The sequence below is a fragment of the Candida metapsilosis genome (assembly GCF_017655625.1).
Source record: "Candida metapsilosis strain BP57 chromosome Unknown scaffold4, whole genome shotgun sequence".
NCBI classification, from domain to species: Eukaryota; Fungi; Ascomycota; class Pichiomycetes; order Serinales; family Debaryomycetaceae; genus Lodderomyces; species Lodderomyces metapsilosis.
Genome location: NW_027138162.1, coordinates 232,908 through 251,785, shown reverse-complemented (window position 1 = coordinate 251,785; position 18,878 = coordinate 232,908). Strand labels below are relative to the sequence as shown.

At 39.5% G+C, this 18,878-nt stretch overlaps 6 protein-coding genes across 6 annotated transcripts; 2 read left to right on the top strand and 4 right to left on the bottom strand. All coding sequences in view use genetic code 12, as the record gives it.

Annotated features, from left to right (window-relative positions):
- Nucleotides 1-73: 73 nt before the first annotated feature.
- Nucleotides 74-583, bottom strand: SPC2 (signal peptidase complex subunit; the record flags this gene model as incomplete). Its single annotated transcript, XM_067692475.1, has 1 exon — nucleotides 74-583. One exon carries the CDS (start codon nucleotides 581-583, stop codon nucleotides 74-76), a length of 510 nt encoding a protein of 169 aa, XP_067547900.1.
- A 711-nt stretch (nucleotides 584-1,294) lies between these two features.
- On the top strand, nucleotides 1,295-3,235 carry I9W82_003501 (uncharacterized protein; the record flags this gene model as incomplete). Its single annotated transcript, XM_067692474.1, has 1 exon — nucleotides 1,295-3,235. The coding sequence occupies one exon, from the start codon at nucleotides 1,295-1,297 to the stop codon at nucleotides 3,233-3,235; it is 1,941 nt and encodes a 646-aa protein (XP_067547899.1).
- A 102-nt stretch (nucleotides 3,236-3,337) lies between these two features.
- Nucleotides 3,338-4,558, bottom strand: I9W82_003500 (uncharacterized protein; the record flags this gene model as incomplete). The annotated part of the gene is made up of 1 exon (XM_067692473.1): nucleotides 3,338-4,558. The coding sequence occupies one exon, from the start codon at nucleotides 4,556-4,558 to the stop codon at nucleotides 3,338-3,340; it is 1,221 nt and encodes a 406-aa protein (XP_067547898.1).
- A 1,173-nt stretch (nucleotides 4,559-5,731) lies between these two features.
- NMD5 (Nmd5p) lies at nucleotides 5,732-8,896 on the bottom strand (the record flags this gene model as incomplete). The annotated part of the gene is made up of 1 exon (XM_067692470.1): nucleotides 5,732-8,896. One exon carries the CDS (start codon nucleotides 8,894-8,896, stop codon nucleotides 5,732-5,734), a length of 3,165 nt encoding a protein of 1,054 aa, XP_067547897.1.
- Nucleotides 8,897-10,184: 1,288 nt separating this feature from the next.
- I9W82_003498 (uncharacterized protein) lies at nucleotides 10,185-17,354 on the top strand (the record flags this gene model as incomplete). Its single annotated transcript, XM_067692469.1, has 1 exon — nucleotides 10,185-17,354. One exon carries the CDS (start codon nucleotides 10,185-10,187, stop codon nucleotides 17,352-17,354), a length of 7,170 nt encoding a protein of 2,389 aa, XP_067547896.1.
- Nucleotides 17,355-17,471: 117 nt separating this feature from the next.
- On the bottom strand, nucleotides 17,472-18,839 carry I9W82_003497 (ERMES complex subunit; the record flags this gene model as incomplete). The annotated part of the gene is made up of 1 exon (XM_067692468.1): nucleotides 17,472-18,839. The coding sequence occupies one exon, from the start codon at nucleotides 18,837-18,839 to the stop codon at nucleotides 17,472-17,474; it is 1,368 nt and encodes a 455-aa protein (XP_067547895.1).
- Between the last annotated feature and the right edge of the window lie 39 nt (nucleotides 18,840-18,878).

Sequence of the window (18,878 nt, the reverse complement as noted above, 5' to 3'; positions counted from 1 at the left end):
TATGGACGATTTTTTTTTTTTACCAAAGGACAATTCATTAGCTATATATGTAATAGACTGAAACAGATTGTATTTATTGATCCTTCTTTCCGACTTTGGAGATCTCTTCTGTAATCAACTTTGTAAATTCATCTCTATTGAAGTAGCCAATAGCATCGAAAAACTTGTTAAACGGTATTGACCCAGTGACAACAGTCTCATTAACAGTAACGGTTACGTTATAATTAGGTTCATACTTCTTGGTAGCTGATGCAATTATTATCTTTTTACCCTTTGAATCTACTCCAATATATTTGACATTCTTGTACTTCAAATTGATTAAAAATAAGATACCATTTAGTAAGCCATATACAACACAAGCTGCCACAGTTAAGGAATAAATATCTTTAAATTGGTATTTTTTATCAGCAAGAAATAGTAAACCTGCTATGGCAACAGTTGCCAACCCAAGACCTAGTTTTAAATCAGTTATTGTGAATGATTCTTCATAACCCAATTGTTGTAATACTGAACTCAAATTTTCATCAGTTGTTTTTTGTAAATCTTTGATTGAGTTGAGGTTAGTCCTTTTCAATTGTGACATGTTTGATTTAATTGGATGATTCTAAGAAGTATTCACCTAGATGTCTCTTGTGGTATATCTAGTGGAGGTTTTGGAATTTTTCTCGTTTAAAACACGTAAACACACACACCATATGAATTACACCAAACATCAAACATCATGAATTGGTAAGAGACTCTAGTATGTCTAAAGCGCAAAGAGCATAGAGAGTAACATGCGATACTCTACAGCTTAACTCTTTCGCATAGACACTAATATCTTCCTATAGTACACGTGTTATAGTGATACACGTGACTGCTAATCACGTTCTTGTAGGTAGCGCAAATGAGCTGAGAGAAAAAAAAGTCACAACAACAACAACAATCAACGACATCCAAATTCGCCCATCGAACTTGTATCTTCAAGCTTTAGCTAACACTTTCTCCTGATCTTTTTCCATCACGACTCCCACTTGTGAGAAGAAAAAGTCATATAGGAGGAACCAACTAGCTTACTAATTCCAAAAGGCATTTCATTAGCTACCCAAAATTCCTTCTACTGGTTGTTGCTGTTTAGGAAGGACCCTTGTTTGGTATTGCATTTCGCAGAGGAGTACAAGCTCAGCTCTGAAACTGGCTCGCCTACCTAGCATTTACACAAGAAACACTGGATTTGGTTACATACATCACCAACCCACCCCAGCATGCATAAGTTTGTCCGCTAATGACAAGCTTACCTTCTTTAGATACCCAAATGACCGAAAATAAGAACAAAATTAGTGGATCTGGATCTGGATCTGGCTCCGGATCCCAAACTCCGACATTTCAACAACAGCAACAGCAAACATTCAACAAGAGGACTAATGGTAAACGGGCTCAAAATAGTCGTAATAAGTCAAGAAAATATGACCACAGAAATGATCATGAATTGGAATCACAGTTGACTCAAGGACGGAAAATCAATGGAAACAGTCGTAAGAATCAAATTTCAATCAACCACTTACTAGACTTTCAATCGTATCGTGACACTGAGGAGTATGCAATGAATCATCAACGAGATCGTACAAGACGCAGATCTAGTAGCCACAAGAAAAATCAGCCAATCAAGGTACAACTATCAGGTATGAAGTATATCAATGTCAACTTTAAATTTGTAGTTGACTCCAGATTGGATTACAAAGCTCAACAGTTGGATCCTAATGTACCTATTGATGTTTCCAACATAATGTCGATTATTGCACCAAAGGCAAGTTGTCCCATCTGTTTAACCGATGATATAATTGCCCCGCGTATGATTGTTTCATGTGGTCATATCCTCTGTCTTAAATGTGTCTTGTCTTTATTGGAGCAAGAAGTTCCCAAGGCCAAGAAACGGGAATCAGCAGCAATTGTGGAAAAGTACCGTGAATGCCCCTTGTGTTTTTCAATTATACGTAAGCATGAATTGAAACCGGTGATTATTCAGCATGTCGATGAAAAATTTGAAGTGCCCAAAGTTCGTGAAGATGTCGTTTTAACGTTGATGATGAGAGACCTGCATAAAATATTGTCATTACCGAAATCTATTGCTGTTTCTAATCAGGTTAAAGATTTCCCCGATATCAATCAAGTTGAATTGGCTTCATACCTGAGAATATTCAAAGGTGATTACAACTACATGACATCAATGTATGAAGTGGAGAAGGCGCAAATTATAGCTAATCACGAGGAGGAAAAGGAGTTGTATGGTGATGATCTGGCGTTGGTACAACAAGCATTGTCTCATATTGATCAAGAGGTTGCTGATTGGACATCAAGAATGGCTACTCCATTGGACAAGGAGCATAAGCATGCCCATCAACATGATGATGATGCTTCTTCTTCTTCACTTCCGTTGCACCAAACTTTCTACTATTATGAAACTGGATTCAATGCTGGCTGTACGTATGTACTTTCCCCATTGGATATGAAAGTTTTGAAAGCAACTTATTCCACTTATGAGAGTTTGCCCACTAGTATCGTTGCCAAGATTGAAAATATTCGCTATGAGGAGTTGACGCAGGAAACATCAATTACCAAATACAAGTATCTCAGTCATTTACCCATTGGCACGCAAATTGGTTTCCTTGAATGTGATTGGAACCACAATGAATACGTTTCACAACCTATTTGGGAAATGTACAAGACTGATTTAGTTAAACGATCAAAGAATTCCAACAAGAGGTTTCTAAGAGAGGAGAGAAACAGGAAACGAGCTGAACTGGAAGAGGAAATGAAGTTGAAGCAATTTTATATGGAAGAAAATGGATTGACAAGTGAAGACTTGACACATCGAGCAGGTTCATTTTCAAGTTATGATATTGGGAATCGGTTTGCAACATTGTCAATTAATGGAGGTGCAATGCCTCTGTTGTCAGATAATCCGTTGTCGACTGAGAGTGAAAATGATGTCAATAATGATGGTGAAAGTGAAGACAATGATGATAAGGATCAATATGTCACCACTGTATGGGGTACAAGGATTAAAAAATCTCAAGTGGTTAATAATATGCCAGAAATGGCTATTGAAGATGAATGGGATGATTGGAATGCTGAAGAGTTGATCAGGAGAGCCCGTGAAGAGAATAATGAGAACGATGCTGGAAGTGATGGTGCTGGTACTGGTGGCCAGGGTAAGAAGAAGAAGAAAAAGAAGTTGGTGTTGATGTCATCTTGAGAACACTAGTGACGAGTTACGATTCTTATCATAATAAAGCATAAATAGTTTTCGAATAAAACAGTTAAAAAACGAAGAAATGAAATAAGAATAACGATGTTTTCAATCACTAGCGATGAGCTTTTTCAACAACTTGCGGTTCGCGTGGCCAATAGTTGTTACAGCAATGTTGCAATTCAGTAGCACATAATCAGTACTTTCCTGCTCTTTGTCAACTGTAGCTCGGCTTTCAAGGTTATGTTTGTTCCTCTTCCTTTGTTGGCCAAGCCCATTACTCAAGGTGGCTTCATCATCCTTGAGTCGAAAACTAGCATAACCTCTCGAACTTTCTTCATTATCTTCCTCAACCCTAATAATTTTTCCATCCAAGTCCATCTCATAATCAAAACTAGAGGTTGTTGTATCTTGACGATTATGTTGCCTATCCCGCTTCCTGTTTCGTGGAATCACTTGATAGTCTAATTGTGTAGTTGGGCTAGTTTGACAATATGAATCACGGAAGTTCAAGCTTGGAAATTGTAAATGCAATCCAAGAGCTCTTCCATTCTCCTTAACTGCATTTTCGTTTCTCTTTTGAGCTAGTTTATCCACTAATGACACCACATGTTTATCAATCAACTTTATATTCTTTGTATGTACGTTCAGTTTTGATAATTGGAAGTCAACATCAGTAGATGAGATTTTAAAGAATTTCTCATCTTGGAAATATACTTGATGATAATCTTGAGTAGAAACAGCAATAGCGTCAACTTTATCAATCTGAACCTGACGAACCATCGATGTAATGAGCAGTGAATGGTATGGCCCTCCATTTGGTCCAATAATTACCAAATCAAGCTCAAAATCAGGATAAAATTTAGGAATGAGCAAATTCATAGCAATAGTCAATGCATTAGTAGCGTCACAATTGATATACCAAGCATCGTGATTACTTGGATCCTGGCCATATTGGTTATTTAGTACAATATCCTCTTCTTCTTCCTTGATTACATCAGCTTCAAACACAACCTGTTTAGCCCGTTTCATATTCTGCTTATTGATTTTAGAATAGTAATTTTGATGTACTGGTAACAAATGGCCGTATTCACCGCCATCTTTGATACTCTTTAACCCTTGGGTAAGCTTATTAGGTAGTTCAAGATTTGCGTTTTGTTGATACAATGGAGCCATTAGGACGACATTATGACCTTGTTGTTGTAAATGATATTGGAGAAATCGTACGTTTTTCGAAGTCCAGCTGTCTGTGGATGTAAGAAGGATGTTGAGGGAAAGTGTAGTTGCTATGATACTTTGGAATATTAGAATGGAAATTGTTAATCTCATGGGAAAGGTATAATGTAGAGTTGTATTCAAAATTAATTTGACTAATATATCTTTGGACTTGGGATCCTCTGCGCTATTTATACATCTCTCTTGTCATTTTCCTGCCACAGTCATCATCATCAATGTCTTTGTGCTTAGAAGTAATAATTTCAAATTTAGTAAAGTTAATTACGGGTGCAAACTCTCTCTTTGTTTAAATTTAGAAAAACGTGCGTCTATTGTACAATTTTTGATTGGCATATGATGATTTGCGCGCTTAAAAAGTTTATGCCCTCGTGGGCATATCCTAATTTTTTTAAGAGCACGTGGACCAGAAGCATCATATAATAGTAAAAAGTCTGCCACCTTCGTAATACTCTTCCTCTAACGGTTCTCTTAATCTATGAAACTATTTTCTATAATTCAACTTAAGTAGTTTAAGACAGAATAAGCCATCCACATCTCCGTATAAAATTCCATCACCAACTAACTCCTTCTTTTGAGTTACACTGAAGAAAAGTTATTTATAGCATTTCAAAATGAGGCTTAACACAAGTTGGACTTTGTATTGTGAGTACACAGTGATTGGTCGATATGCATTAGACATTACTTACATTCCTTAAAGTTATTATTAACCTTTTTTTTTTTTTTTTGTGGCTACATCGCTCATTGTGCATTTGTATATCCTAAAAATAGATTTTCAAAAGTCTTACCAACCGTTAAAAGGGGGGGGAGAAAGAGAAAGCTTCAACTTTCAACACAGACAAGCTAATAACAAAAGTCATTAAAAATTGTAAGCAAATTGTGACTACCTTTAAAGTTAGAACTAATAGAGTTGAGACCTAATCTGATTGTTCTGCTTTGTCTCTAGACAACGTCTTTCCTTAGTGAGCCAATTAAGTTGTTTTGCGCCTCTCACTCCCGAACAGGAGTGTAATGCTCTCAGTGGGAACCTAACAGAGGGACTCGTGTTTAAAGATAAATTGAAACAGCTGAAGAAAAGAGTCTAATTAATAAAATAGAATTCAAGACGAGTGAGGTAAAATTATAGCGTGTTATATACTACTTACGATAGTTGAACACAAAATTCAACCCCATTAGCTCAGTAAAATATGCAGTTGAGATTCTCTATAAAATATTTTTCATTGAAATAAGCTCAATATAAAGTTTACAAGGCCATTAACTGCCTCCTCATCACATGTTAATCAAATCAACAATCAACTTCTGGTCATCTTCATTCAAATTACCAAACAATTTCTGGAAATGGTTTACATCATTCTGTTGAAGATCATGCAAGTACATTTTGAAAACCTCAAATACATTAACTTCATCTAATGGCGTAGTTGCTAATGGATCCTCGTAAATCTCCTCATTACTGGCATCGTAAAATCCCAGGTGAGCTAAATCAGCATTTTCTAATTCAAGGAATTCAGTGTATCGACGAATAGCATCCTCATCCACAGCATCATCATCTCCATCGCCAGTAGATGTGATTCTTGTATCGTGATCCTCCTGTCCTGCTTCATTGGCTTCAACATCGTCAAAATCTTCTTCCCATTCATCGTCACCATCATTACCAAAACTAGTTGAAGATTGAAGCACCTGATTCTCACCATTTATGTTGTTGATATCTTTTCTCTTTCTCTCCAATTCAGGAATTGCCTTGGATAACTGTTTCAACACAGTGATGTACTTGTGGGAAATTTCTTGAATAATCTCTTGTGGCAAAGTGTCAACCTTGGACAAACTCATCAATCCCAAAAGTGTCAACTTTAAATCGCAAACTCTGGTCAATTGAGGAATCATTTCAAACCATTTGTTAAAGAAAACAACAAATTGGTTAGCTTGTTGAAGCAACATGATTACTCCTTGGCAATTGTAAATCAAGGAAGCAACAATGACATTGAATGAGTTTACAGCAAAACTGCTAGTCAACTTCCTCTTCTCCAACTTGTCGAAATTTTCAAGATCAAAACTAATCAATTTGCCAATAAATGGTTCGGCTTTTTCTTCCAAGCTCAAGATAAATGTTTGTGCAAATTCAAAAGCGAGATTCAAATCGGCTACACCCAAGTCATCGTCCTCAGATATAATCATATGCAATATGGAAAATGCTGAATGAGATAATGCTTCACTACTCTTTAACTCTTGTTTACCAAAAATTAAAAAGTTTTGCAAACATGGCATCAATTCCTCAACATACATCAATGCCGAACCATTTTCAAAACTCTTGAATAGCAATTCAAAGTTGGACCACATGCAAGGCGTAACTGATCTCAATAAGAAAATCGAATTGTCCATTAATTCACCAACCTCAGCATAAAATTCATCCATTTGATTATTCAATACATATGAAATAACCGGTGCAAAAATCTCTTCCAACTTGATACAAATCTCTTGCGAATTCTCAAATGACAAAAGAACAGTAATCATGGTATTGATAAATCCAACAGCTGCCATTGATTTGTCACCTTGGTCATCATAATTGCTGTCAAAATCATCAACATCAACCTGAGATGCATCATTAAGTTCCACTGCAAGACGCATAAATTGAGATACTAATTTACTCATCAAATCAACACCAAATGGCTGCAATTGCTCAGAGAAATTTTCCACGCACTCTTGCATCACCACTGAGATGGCGTCGTTATCAATCTCGTTTGACATTTCCAAAAGCTTCGTCATGGTGGGCAAAACAATTGTCGCCAAGGTTTGCTTAAACTCATCCACCTCAATGAAAGCTTGTATGGCCAAAGCGCTATTAAACTGCACTGGCAACGACACGTTGGGGTCATTAAAGTTTTGCAAGATGCTATGGACTAATACTGACAAGTTTTGCTGGTTTGCGAATTGGACATCCGAGAATTGTGAACACACTTCGATTGCTCTTGCTTTAAGAAATTCATGTTTTGAGCTCAAGTTAGGAATGACTAATGTCGATAACATTGGTTCAATTGATGCATCCTTGAGTAAGTAACCGGAAATGTTGCCTAAAATTCTCAATAAACCTTCCTTCTTTTTAGCAGCTTCCAAAGTCTCTTCTGGAGACTGTTGCAATTGTGTCAATTCACTTTGTATTAGACTGGTGATTGGCTGCAACGTTGCTTTTCTGCGTTTGTGTAGGGCTGTGGCAATGAATCCTAATGCGGCTGATTCAGCATTGTTATAGTCGCCGGTTATATCAAAGCACAAGTTGATATACTCCTGAGGATCCTCTTCGTAGATTTCCAATGTTTGGTCGCTTGGTACAATGACTGGGTAAACCAAATGAGCAACCAATGTTTCGAAATATGGCTTAATCAATTTCCAAGTAGTATTTTCAACAATGCAATGACTTAAAAACTCAAGGATTTGGTACAATGCAGTAACACCTAACCATCTTTTTCCATGACAGTAGTCTTCTATTATGGCCAAGAATTGTTCAATGAAGTGAGGAATAAACTCAGTGATGAACAATTGATGAAAGTCCTGATAAGATACTTTTCTACTCAAGGTGTTTGATGATGCATATCGTATAAATAAACGTAAAATGTTTGCAATGGCCCACTTGTAACATTTGGAAACTTGAAGGAATGATTTCTCCTGCTCAGTCAAATTTGGATTACGTGCATAACTTGGAGGATTCATATTGATTACTGATGCATGAAATTCGCCCCAGCCAAATACATGCTCCCTGCTTCGTAATGGTTCCGGGAAATCGTAGTAGGTGGCAAACTTGTACGATTTGAGTATCAACTTTAAAATTTCGGCTTTTAATTCGGTAATCTCTTCTCCATCTGAAACACTCTTTACAATCGAACTTCCAATTGTAAGCAAATAAGGGAAAACCTGCTCAATTATCGAATACATCTTTGTCTTTTTCACTTCATTATCTGTCCATTTAAACTTTCTGCAAATTTCAGTAAAACACAACATAGCCGTATACAAATGATCTTCCGAGTTCAGCAGCTGTGATAATAATTCGCCAGTCTGCTGCAACAACAGGCCCCAATTGTCAAACTCCAATGAAATCAATAGTCTCAAAACAGGGATTAATTGTTGTTTAATGTGATAATCACAAACAAGAATCACGGGCAACAATCGATCTTTAATAACGGGTCTCTCGTCATTATCTATACGGAGTGCAACTGTTTCGTCCTTGATATTCCAAAACTTGATAATTCTGTTTTTGAAATACACAGCGGCTGCTTTCTTTACATGAGATGGTGTATCTGGTTGAGCTAGAATGTCCATACAGCACCCGAGGAACCCTGGTTGTATAGACAATTCTCGGAGCTTTGCCTCTGCTGCATTTCTATCCTGAACATCAGTGAGTAAAGTACCAGCAAAACACTCGAGGATTAAGTTTGAATTAATCATTGTGGTTGTCTAGACTGATATTGCAATATCTCTTTTGGTGAACATCAGCATCTCTCTCTCTCTTAGTGTAATTATAAAAAAAAAATTTTTTTATTCCTTTTCTTCTACGCTCGGTCGGCTGTTGGCTTAGAACTACGGGAACATGACATTTTCAAAATGCTATGTACACCAATTTGTTCAATTATAGTGAAGAGATAATAGATGAATCTCGCTAAAAGAGTCATCGCTATTCGATGATGTGCTTGCTAAGTGTGACAGAGAGGAGGTAACCTACCGGCCCCATACAGAAAAGCCAGGGTGGTTAATGTTACACATATGACTAGTGGAATGATTATACACTAGAAAACGACTGTAGCTATATTTCTAGTCATGCCACTCTGCTACCAATATAATGTCATTCATACTTTGGAAGAAGACGCCCTCCATGGAAATGTATAGGCTTGTGCAATGTCATATGATCCTGGTTTCATTAAGCACTCTGATCACCCATATACTTTTCTAAAATTAATTAAGCTTGGCTATAGTTCTTTTTACGATCATCGATCCGCCACAAAAGTGAAAAGCTTATAATTAGGTTTGTGAAAGTTCAGATCCTTCCTGGCCCACGTTTACTTTTCCTTTAGTCAAAATTCCTGAATTATAATAATGTAGAAGAACGGAACTCCATGTTTTCTTATGTACTCCCAACTCTTCTATATTTTGGAATAAAGCAGTTAGAAACTACGAAGTAAGAACTGTAAACCTTGAAAATATAAACCGTTGTTAGCTTTTGAAGGGAGTCATTTTGAATCTACTTGGCCAAAAGGTGATCAATTATTGAAGCCACGTGGAATGCGGTGGCGGCGAAACAAGAAGTCCGATGAGGGTGGTATTTGGCATCGATGGCTTGCCCTCTAGTAAGCTATTACAAATTGTTGGGGAGCCTATAACAAAATTTAACAGCCTTTTACAACGTTTCGCCCAACGAACTTTCTCCAAGTGCATTATTTTCTGGACAAAGGTTGCAAAAAAATATTTCTCAAAAAAGTTATGTTGCATTAAGGTGAAAATAAGTCAAACATTAAACAATATTATAACTGTTTTCCTATCAAGTCATAGCAAGCATGCAATGCTTTAGCTACGAAGCCGATGGAACCTCGTGATAGGAAAATGGATAAGATTCTACGCTGTAAGGAAGGCTCAACAACGTCTTTTAGTATGAGACATGTCTGACATTTATCTACCGGAGGAGTTCCGAGAAGTTAAAGTTTTCAAATAAGCTTCTTAACAAACTAATTAAACTTCATCAATGTTTAAACATGGTGTGTTGGTACTCATAGCACTTCATATTTTTATTTGTTCCCACGTGATTGCGGCTGACGGTGATGAGACTAATTCTGGCGACGACGCACTCCTCTTGGAGCCAGGAACATACTTTGATTTCACAAATAACGCACTCGACAACACTGACACAGATCAAGAGCAAATTGGATCATCAGCATGTCCCATACAAGCTGGGCCCTATAGACTCGAGGAAATTCCATACAACTTCAGTCGTATTACTGTTGACAATGAAGGTTCGAGTGTGCTTCTCGAATTAGAGACTACGTCTGAAACTATACCCACGGCAAGCAGTTCTGAACCTCAGGAGAGATTAGTTTCGTTTTCCAGTCTCGCCGTTGAGTCCACTGCAGACACAACTGACACCATTCCCGCTGAATTACCCGAATATGCATCGCAGGACCCCATTGAGGCTGATCCACTGGGACTTGACTATTTAGCAAGTTACACTAGTGAGTCAATCATAACTGAAACTGAAACTGACCTTGATATAGCAAGTTACACTAGTGGGTCAATCCTAACTGAAACTGAAACTGACCTTGATATAGCAAGGGACCCGGTAGATAGAGGAGGTCTGACGGTGTTTCCCCTGAGCTCGCTTGTTAGTTCGTCATCGAGTTCAACTGCCGGGGGTAACCCTTGGGAGGCAGTATGGAATTGGCTTTTCCATGACGAAATAGATGAAGGAGTTACTCCACAACGACATCCAAAAATGGCTTTCCTGGTATTGGACGTTGAGCCAGCTCTGGGCTCTTTTTGGAAGGTTACATTCCATATGAAGTCAGGGTACGACTCTGCCATGGTATTCTCTTTGCTTGGCTCTGACTCCATAACTATTGACTTGAGGTACACAAATAATGGTTTAGCAACCTCATTGAGACTATATGGTACTGACGCAGAGTACACTTATAGTAACCCATTTGATATACAAGCAAGTATTTTAATTGCACCCTCAGTGCATGGAGACCATTTCTGTTTGCCAAATGATCTTGAGTTCACATACGAAGTAGACCCTGTGCTTTCGATGTGGACAGATGTGTTTTATACAAGTTCCAAGTATTTTGTCAACCCTGATGTGCTGGGCTTCGATTTGAATGCAGGTGATGCTTCTCAAACCATCTCGGCTGATGCACTTAGTGAGATGGAGGCGCTTGGCCAGATAATATCAAACTTTTGTTGGGAAATTCCAGAGTGTTCCGAATCAGAATCAGAATCCGTATCTTCCTCGCAACAAGAACGTCTTGTTGCTTCAGTATCTGAACCACCGTTCGAAAGTGTTGAATCAATTGGGATAGATGACATTGAATCTTCTCCAACATTACATGGGGACACAAGCGAGTCCCTGTCTGACTACACTGAGCTCAATGGCGCAAGTGATGTCATAATGAATGAATCAGCAGCTGAATCAACGAGCATGTCAGAGATCGGAACAGTAACCGAGCTATCAACTGAGTCACTCAATGTATCCGAAACTGAATCTGTCACAGAGCTATTGACAAGTGTGGACCTCGCGTCAACAATTGAGTCAGAAACTGCTGTGTCATACGTGAATGACTTAACCTCCGAGTTACAAGTTGAGTCTGTGGCAGATTTAACAACCGCGTCTGCAGCTCCTTCCAGTATCGTCGTGCCAGAAATGGAGCTGGAGACTATTGAAGTGACACCTGAAGGAATAACTGAATTAATTGGTGAACCTACAACGTCTTTAGGAGAGGAACTTTTACTTGACTCGACGTCTTTACTAGCAGCTATGTCAGAGGAACCATTAAACATTGTATCACTGAATGAATATGCACAATCGGAGCTAGGTGATGCATCTACAACCACATCAGCGAATTCAATACAATCCACTAGCCTGACTTATGCTGAAATATTGAATGAAGTTACCGAAATAACATCAGAACTCAATGCACTCAATACTGATCCTGCAGTGAATGATTTAGACTCCCCCACTGACTACCCATTCGACTATGAAGGTGTAAACGGAAACAATGCCGGTTTTTATGGATGCTCATTTCAGTCTGGGCCATACGAACTCAGAGAAGTCCCATATAGCACCACTACTTTTGCAGCTGAAAGTCAAGTTTCAAATGACAATCCCGCAATGGAGACAAGTTTCGAAGCCTCTGAAGCCCTATCAGCTAAAACGATCCCTATGCCTGAGCAAGGCTTATCGGCTCTGTCAACCCAAGACGTTGATTCTATAGAGACAATGATTGATGCAGGAGGCGCTGTGCCTTCCTATCCACCAGCAACTTCAGATACATCCAATCAGAGTCCAACATCCGATGAATTTGCAAGTTACGAAAGTACTTCAGTCGTTGATGAAGCTGTGATTGATTACACTGACATTCAGGGTTTGGAGCTCTCGGATGATTCGTTATTGTCGGAAACGCTTGAAACTCCACTTGACACCTTACTGCTCGAATCGACTTCACAAATTCTCATTTCCCTGATTATATCTGATGAAGACACGATTGATTCCGATCAAACTCAAGGTAGAGGAGTCCCAGAAGGCCTGGCAGTACCACAGGCACCGCAACCTGCGGCCACTATACTGGATGATTCAACTTCTGAAACGCCAAGTCCCGTAACAGCTAATGGAAATGCTGCACAATCTTCTACCACCGCAGCAACTTCTACATCCACATCCACAACTACTACTTCTACCACTTCAACATCAACATCAACCACTTCAACCACTTCAACTTCAACCACCTCCACAACTACCACTACTGCAGCTGGAAACATTGTTGGCCCAAATATATGGGTTTGGCGTGATGAAGAGAACATTGATGGAAATTCGTACCGATATCCAAGGATGACTTTTCAAGTGTTAAGCGTTGAGCCAGCTCTGGACTCCCTTTGGTCAGTTACATTCAACATAAGGTCTTCGTATGATCCAGTGGTGGTATATGATTTGCTTGGTTCTGATGCGATAACTGTTGATTTGGAATATTCAACCAATGGGTCGACGACGTCATTGAGATTATTTGAGCCTGGCTCGTCGTACAATTTTGATAACCCATTTGATATACAAACCAGCATTTTGGTTGCTCCTTCAGTGCACGGAGACTATTTCTGTATGCCAGATGATCTTGTATTCACATATGAAACGGACCCACTACAGTCTTCATGGACCGATGTGTTTTACATTCGCTCGAAATATTTTGTCAACACTGACTTGCAAGAGTTCAATTCAAATGCAGGAGATGCTTCTCAAGGTAGTGGTACCATTGGTGATCTTAATGAGTTAGAGGCTCTTGGTCAGATTATATCAAACTTTTGTTGGAAGATTCCAGAGTGCTTCGAAACAGAGCTTGGAGAAATGTCCTCTTTTTCACAAGAACGGCTCCTTGGTTCATCGGCATCTGAATCATCACTGGATATCTTTGGCTTTCTGTCAACAGAATTCGCTCAAGAATCGGAATCAGCACAACTCGTGTCAGCATCTTTGGACGGTTATTCTTTCGAGTACGCGACTGAGTCTGCAAGCGAGCCATCAATGGAAGCTATATCTGAGTATACAATCGTGTCTGAAGCTGGCTACTCGTCTGAATTTGTCAGTGAATATAATGTTGCAGACATAGGTGAATCAACTTCGGAATCAGCAACTGAATCGGCTATCGTGTCTATAACTGAATTAAGCGGTGAATTAGAGGCTCTGTCTACAATTGGATCTATAACTGAGCTGGAGTCTGTATCAGCCGTTGAACCACCTGCTCTTGAAAGTGTGTCAACTCCTGAATCATTGGCTGAGTCGACAATTGAAGTACCAAGTCTGGTGGATGCTACAACTATGGTCGAATCTACATCATTGCTAGCAGCTATGTCGGTGATGGAGCCATCAGCTGAACTGGACGTATCCATGACTTATCCATCAGATACTGCGGCTGTTTCGACTGAGTTGATTGATGAAACAAGTGGCTTGATGGTTGTGATATCATTTGATGAATCTACGTCATTGTTAGAAGCATTCTCCCTGAATGAACCATTGGTTGGATTAGGTGAATCCGCAAGTTATGCAGCAGAATCTGTGGCTGTTTCGACAACTGAATTGATGAGTGAGTCTGCAAGTGGATTGGATGCTGCAACTATTGCTGAATCTACATCTTTGCTAGCTGTTGTGTCAGTGTTGGAACCACCCGGAGAGCTAGAAGTTGTATCTACGACTCCTTCAACTGAGTCGACAACTGAGCTGACAGCCGATTTAGCAAGTGAGTTGGAAATGGTATTTATTTCTGAATCTACATCTTTGCTAGCAGCTATGTCAATTGTGGAATTATCCAGTGAGTCTGAAGATGTATTGATGTCGCATTTAACAGAATCTACAGCGGATCCAACAGCTGGACAGATAGGTTGGTTAGAACCTGTGTCCCTACTGGAATCATTAGCAGCTACGTTAATGATGGAATTGTCAAGTGAGTTCAGTGAGTCTACATCTCAACCAGCAAATAGTTTAGAAGCTGTGTCCGTGATTGAGTCTACATCGTTACTAGCGGCTATATCAACAGAAATAGAGGATCTATCGACAGATCAAGCAACGGACCAAGCAACAGATGAAACAACGGAACCAAGTGGGTTAGAAACTACATCTGTGGTTGAACCTACATCTTTGTTAGCTGCTATGGCCTCAATTGAGCCATCAACCGAGATAGAAGAATTTGCAACCTCTTCAAATGAGCCAATGAGTGACCTAGAAGCTCTGTACGCTGCTGGATTATCAACTGAGTTAGAAGGTGCTTCAACTAGTAATTCAATGGAATCTGCAAGTGGGTACACGACTGAGTTGGGAATTGTATCCATGATTGAATCATCATCGCTTCAAGGGGCTACGTTGACGATTGAATCATCGTCCGAATTTGGGACTATATCAACACCTGAATCAGTAAATGAACTGGAAGGTACTTTGGACAGCTCTGCGGCTGAACCCTCTCCTGAATCTCAAAGCTTCTCCACAAATGGGTTTATGCCGGAAGCTACTAATGCATTGATCGAGTCCAGTTTTGATTTTGCGTTCACGGTTGATGCCATTGCAGAGTCAAGTGCCACACGCTCTGCTGAGACTATGGATGGTTTCATACAGCTTGGATCACAATCCTCGGATCCTCTTGCTACCACGTCAAGTGAAAGCTCCTACACGTCATATGTGTCAACAGAATGGATATCTGCTTATTCCTTAACTACTGATTTATTGTTTGAACTGAATACTGAGGTGCTCTCGGATACCACCAGCTCCGTTGTTTTTGTGTTTTCCGCTGAACCTTCTACTGCAACATTATTGGTCGCATCAGCTCGGTCTAGCGCTCCCATATTGAATGATGGCCGGATTAGGACAACTGCGACTGTTGCAGATACATCCTCTGCAGCCGAACTGCTAGCCATAAGATCTACTTTGACGCTGGCGGAGTCCTTATCTCAGATTCTGGGATCCCAAAACGAATTGAGTGGAGAATCCTTGGAGGTTGCTGAAGAAACTACGCTTGATGCAAATTCAGACTATTTCACGCGGCTGGGTGAGGCAAATGTAGGACCCACGGCTAGCCATATCAACTCGCAATCAATTAGTGAAACAGTATCGTCAACAAATCCTACTGGAATAGCCCATGTATGGGATTCACTTGTGGAATCGACTGGTGGATTGATGTCACTTGAGGAGGTCGAAACCACGATAAATACCAGTCCAGTCACGGGATCAAGCATGTCAGGATCATTGTTACGGATTGAATCTGAGGAGACTGATCCTCCCAGCTCACCGCTACCTACGAATATAGAGAGTGGTGTATCATACTCAAGCAATGAGTTAGCCAGTGCCGAGAATGGCTCTGGGTTGACATCTAGATCAATGAGAGATCTATCCTTTTCTGTTGAAGCGGTTCAAGGAGGAGTTCGTTCAATAGTGAGCTTGAGCTCTGCTGGCCCTCAATCTAGCTTACCAAGTGACTCAAATGCAGTTATGTCAACTACCGGTTCGTCAATCTACTCAAATGAGGGTAGTGTATATCCAATTAACGTTACGAACACAACACCCAGGCTAGAAACAAGTGTTGATCCCACAACAGAGGCACATTTGCTCACTCAGGATTCTTCAGCAAGTTTGCATTCGACAGATTCTCCCAAATTAACAACAGATCTGAGCTATTTGGTAATGCCGTCGATTGTTTTTCCATATTTGAACACCTCGGGAGCGAATGAAATACAAACGATTGAAAACACAATCAACCCGCAACTACTGCACTCCTTGCTCTCAAATGGGGTCGAAGTGTTGAAATCACACACAAACTCACAAGGTAATACTGAAACTGGAACCGCTCCGTCAATCATATTTCAAACATCGGCAATTTTTACACCACCCACTTTGATTACACTAAACGTTGGGCAATCACGCACAGATGGTGATATCGCAACCGAGACAAATGCAAATAATGGAGAGACAGAATCGGTTCTGAAATCAACTGCTGATGCTCCGTCCTTTTCAATGACAATTGTTGAATCAGTCGTGGATACAGGTGATCCAAGAATGTCACTTGCGGGGCTCAATGGCGTGAACAGTTTTGTTTCTGCGGCAAAAAGTCGGCTAACTACATCTACTAATGCAGGAATTCATGAGAACGAAGATGCAAATGTGAAGACAGAAACTAACTTGACGGAGTTTTCTCCTGGAACGAGTTTGTCGCCAGTTGATGATTTACAGAGTTTGCAGCAAATTGAGAATGGCTCAGACAAGTTCACTGATGGGGAAGCGGCACTTGGTAATGCAGCAGCAGCTTATGAGACATCTCATTCTGGGACATTAGGAGCTAGCTCGATTATAGAGAAAGCTGATCCACCCAAGGAATATGAACCTCAGTCACACGATAATAATCAATCGGCCACTGAGTCAGGTCAACCTGTGGATGTATCAAACGATGAAACTCAAATACTAGGTGATGATAGTCCAGATGCACTTGAAAACGAGGCAAGCACTTCAAATCCTTCTTCACCATTAACACGTGCTGGTCCTGCAAACCTTGAAGGTATTGGTTCAACCTCAACAACAATTTTCTCCACTGGCTCACCGTTGACAATTTTTGACTATGCCGACGAGTCTAGTCATCTAGCACCCATGCTTGGAGTGCTACTCCTTTTATTAATCTAACCCACCAAATGTTTTCTCGAACTTGTAATACTATTAGATCCGAAATGGACTTTTTATTCCTTTCTTTATATACATGTGACTTACATAAGTATTTAATTTGATATTGTGTTTATATATTTATTTATTCTCATCGCCTCCTCCTTCTTTGGTTTTTACTGGCTCTCTTGTATTTTTAGTTCTGGGCCACATTGAAGGTAATCGAACGACTTGAAACCTAGGTTCGACGCATCGTTCAATAAACCATGTACGTAATCTGTTCTCAACAAGTGATGAGATTTTGGGGACATCTTGTAATTTGGCTCTTGATCCAATTAATGATTTAACGACAAATTCAAGACGATAATCAGGTGAGAATGAAAACATTAGTGCTGTTCCATTTCCATTTCCATTTCCATTTTCATTATCATTCTTGGTGCCGTTACTCTTCTTGCTCTGGGTATCATTGTTGTCATCAGTATTTCTAGCAAACGAGTTCAGTTCAGGCTTCCTATTGTTGAGATTCACATCGGCAAATTCTTGATCATTGGTATTAATCAAAGATACAGTCAAACATCCAGAAAATCTAACCAACGACACAGTCAAAGCCACGGGTAAAACTGCAGTTAATGGACGTGGGTGATTCAACAACAATTTAGTGTCAATCCCCAAAGTCAATGTATCTGATAAATCCACATCAATCTTGGCCTCTAATCTACCTGTATCCTCATTACTTTGTTTTATACGACAATTGGAAAAAATTGGGAAATCATCACCAATATCAATTTCAGTTAAGGTGATTTTATCCATAAATTCAGGTAATTCAGCTTGATCGAGAAAGTCATTTAATGAATGGTAGATATTATCAGCCAACAATGCCTCAGTCCTGAAATGTGATATAGTTTGAGCTATAAGTACATTAAACCAGTCAAGTGACTCTGGTGCATGATTATGAACGTCATAATATGTCTTTTCCAATATAGCCGACACCTTAGCTCTGTTACTTAGCAATCTTTCATCTTCAGCTGATGCGTCAGCTTCCTCTGGGTTCAAGTAGGAATTGCGTTTATTGTTGTTTTGCTTCTTGTCGCGTCTCACAATAACACCGGATGCATCACGTATAACTGTCTTTGAAGGCGTGGCTGATGAGTCAGCAAAGACAAAAAACTTGATAAATACAATGACAATGAATATGACGCTCAATTGGCCAACAACTAACCCTTGTGTGAAACTCCAATGAGTAGCTTGTTGTTGTGAGGAAAGTGTATGTAGGTTGTCAGTTTGAACTTGTTGTTGTTGTTGAAGCTGCTGTTGCTTAGTTTGTTCCAAAATATAAGCTTCATGTTGATGGCTCAAGAGTTCTTGTTGTGCTTTCAATTGTTCTTGTAATTGGTGTAAAAGTTGTATTTGAGTATCTTCTTTTGATATTTGTGACTGAGGTGTCGGTAGTTCTATAGTTGAGAGATCAGATGACATCTCTGATGTGTCAAGTGTCACTCCGTCAGACATGTTGTTGTTGATTTCGATTTATCAGTTGATTTCTTGATA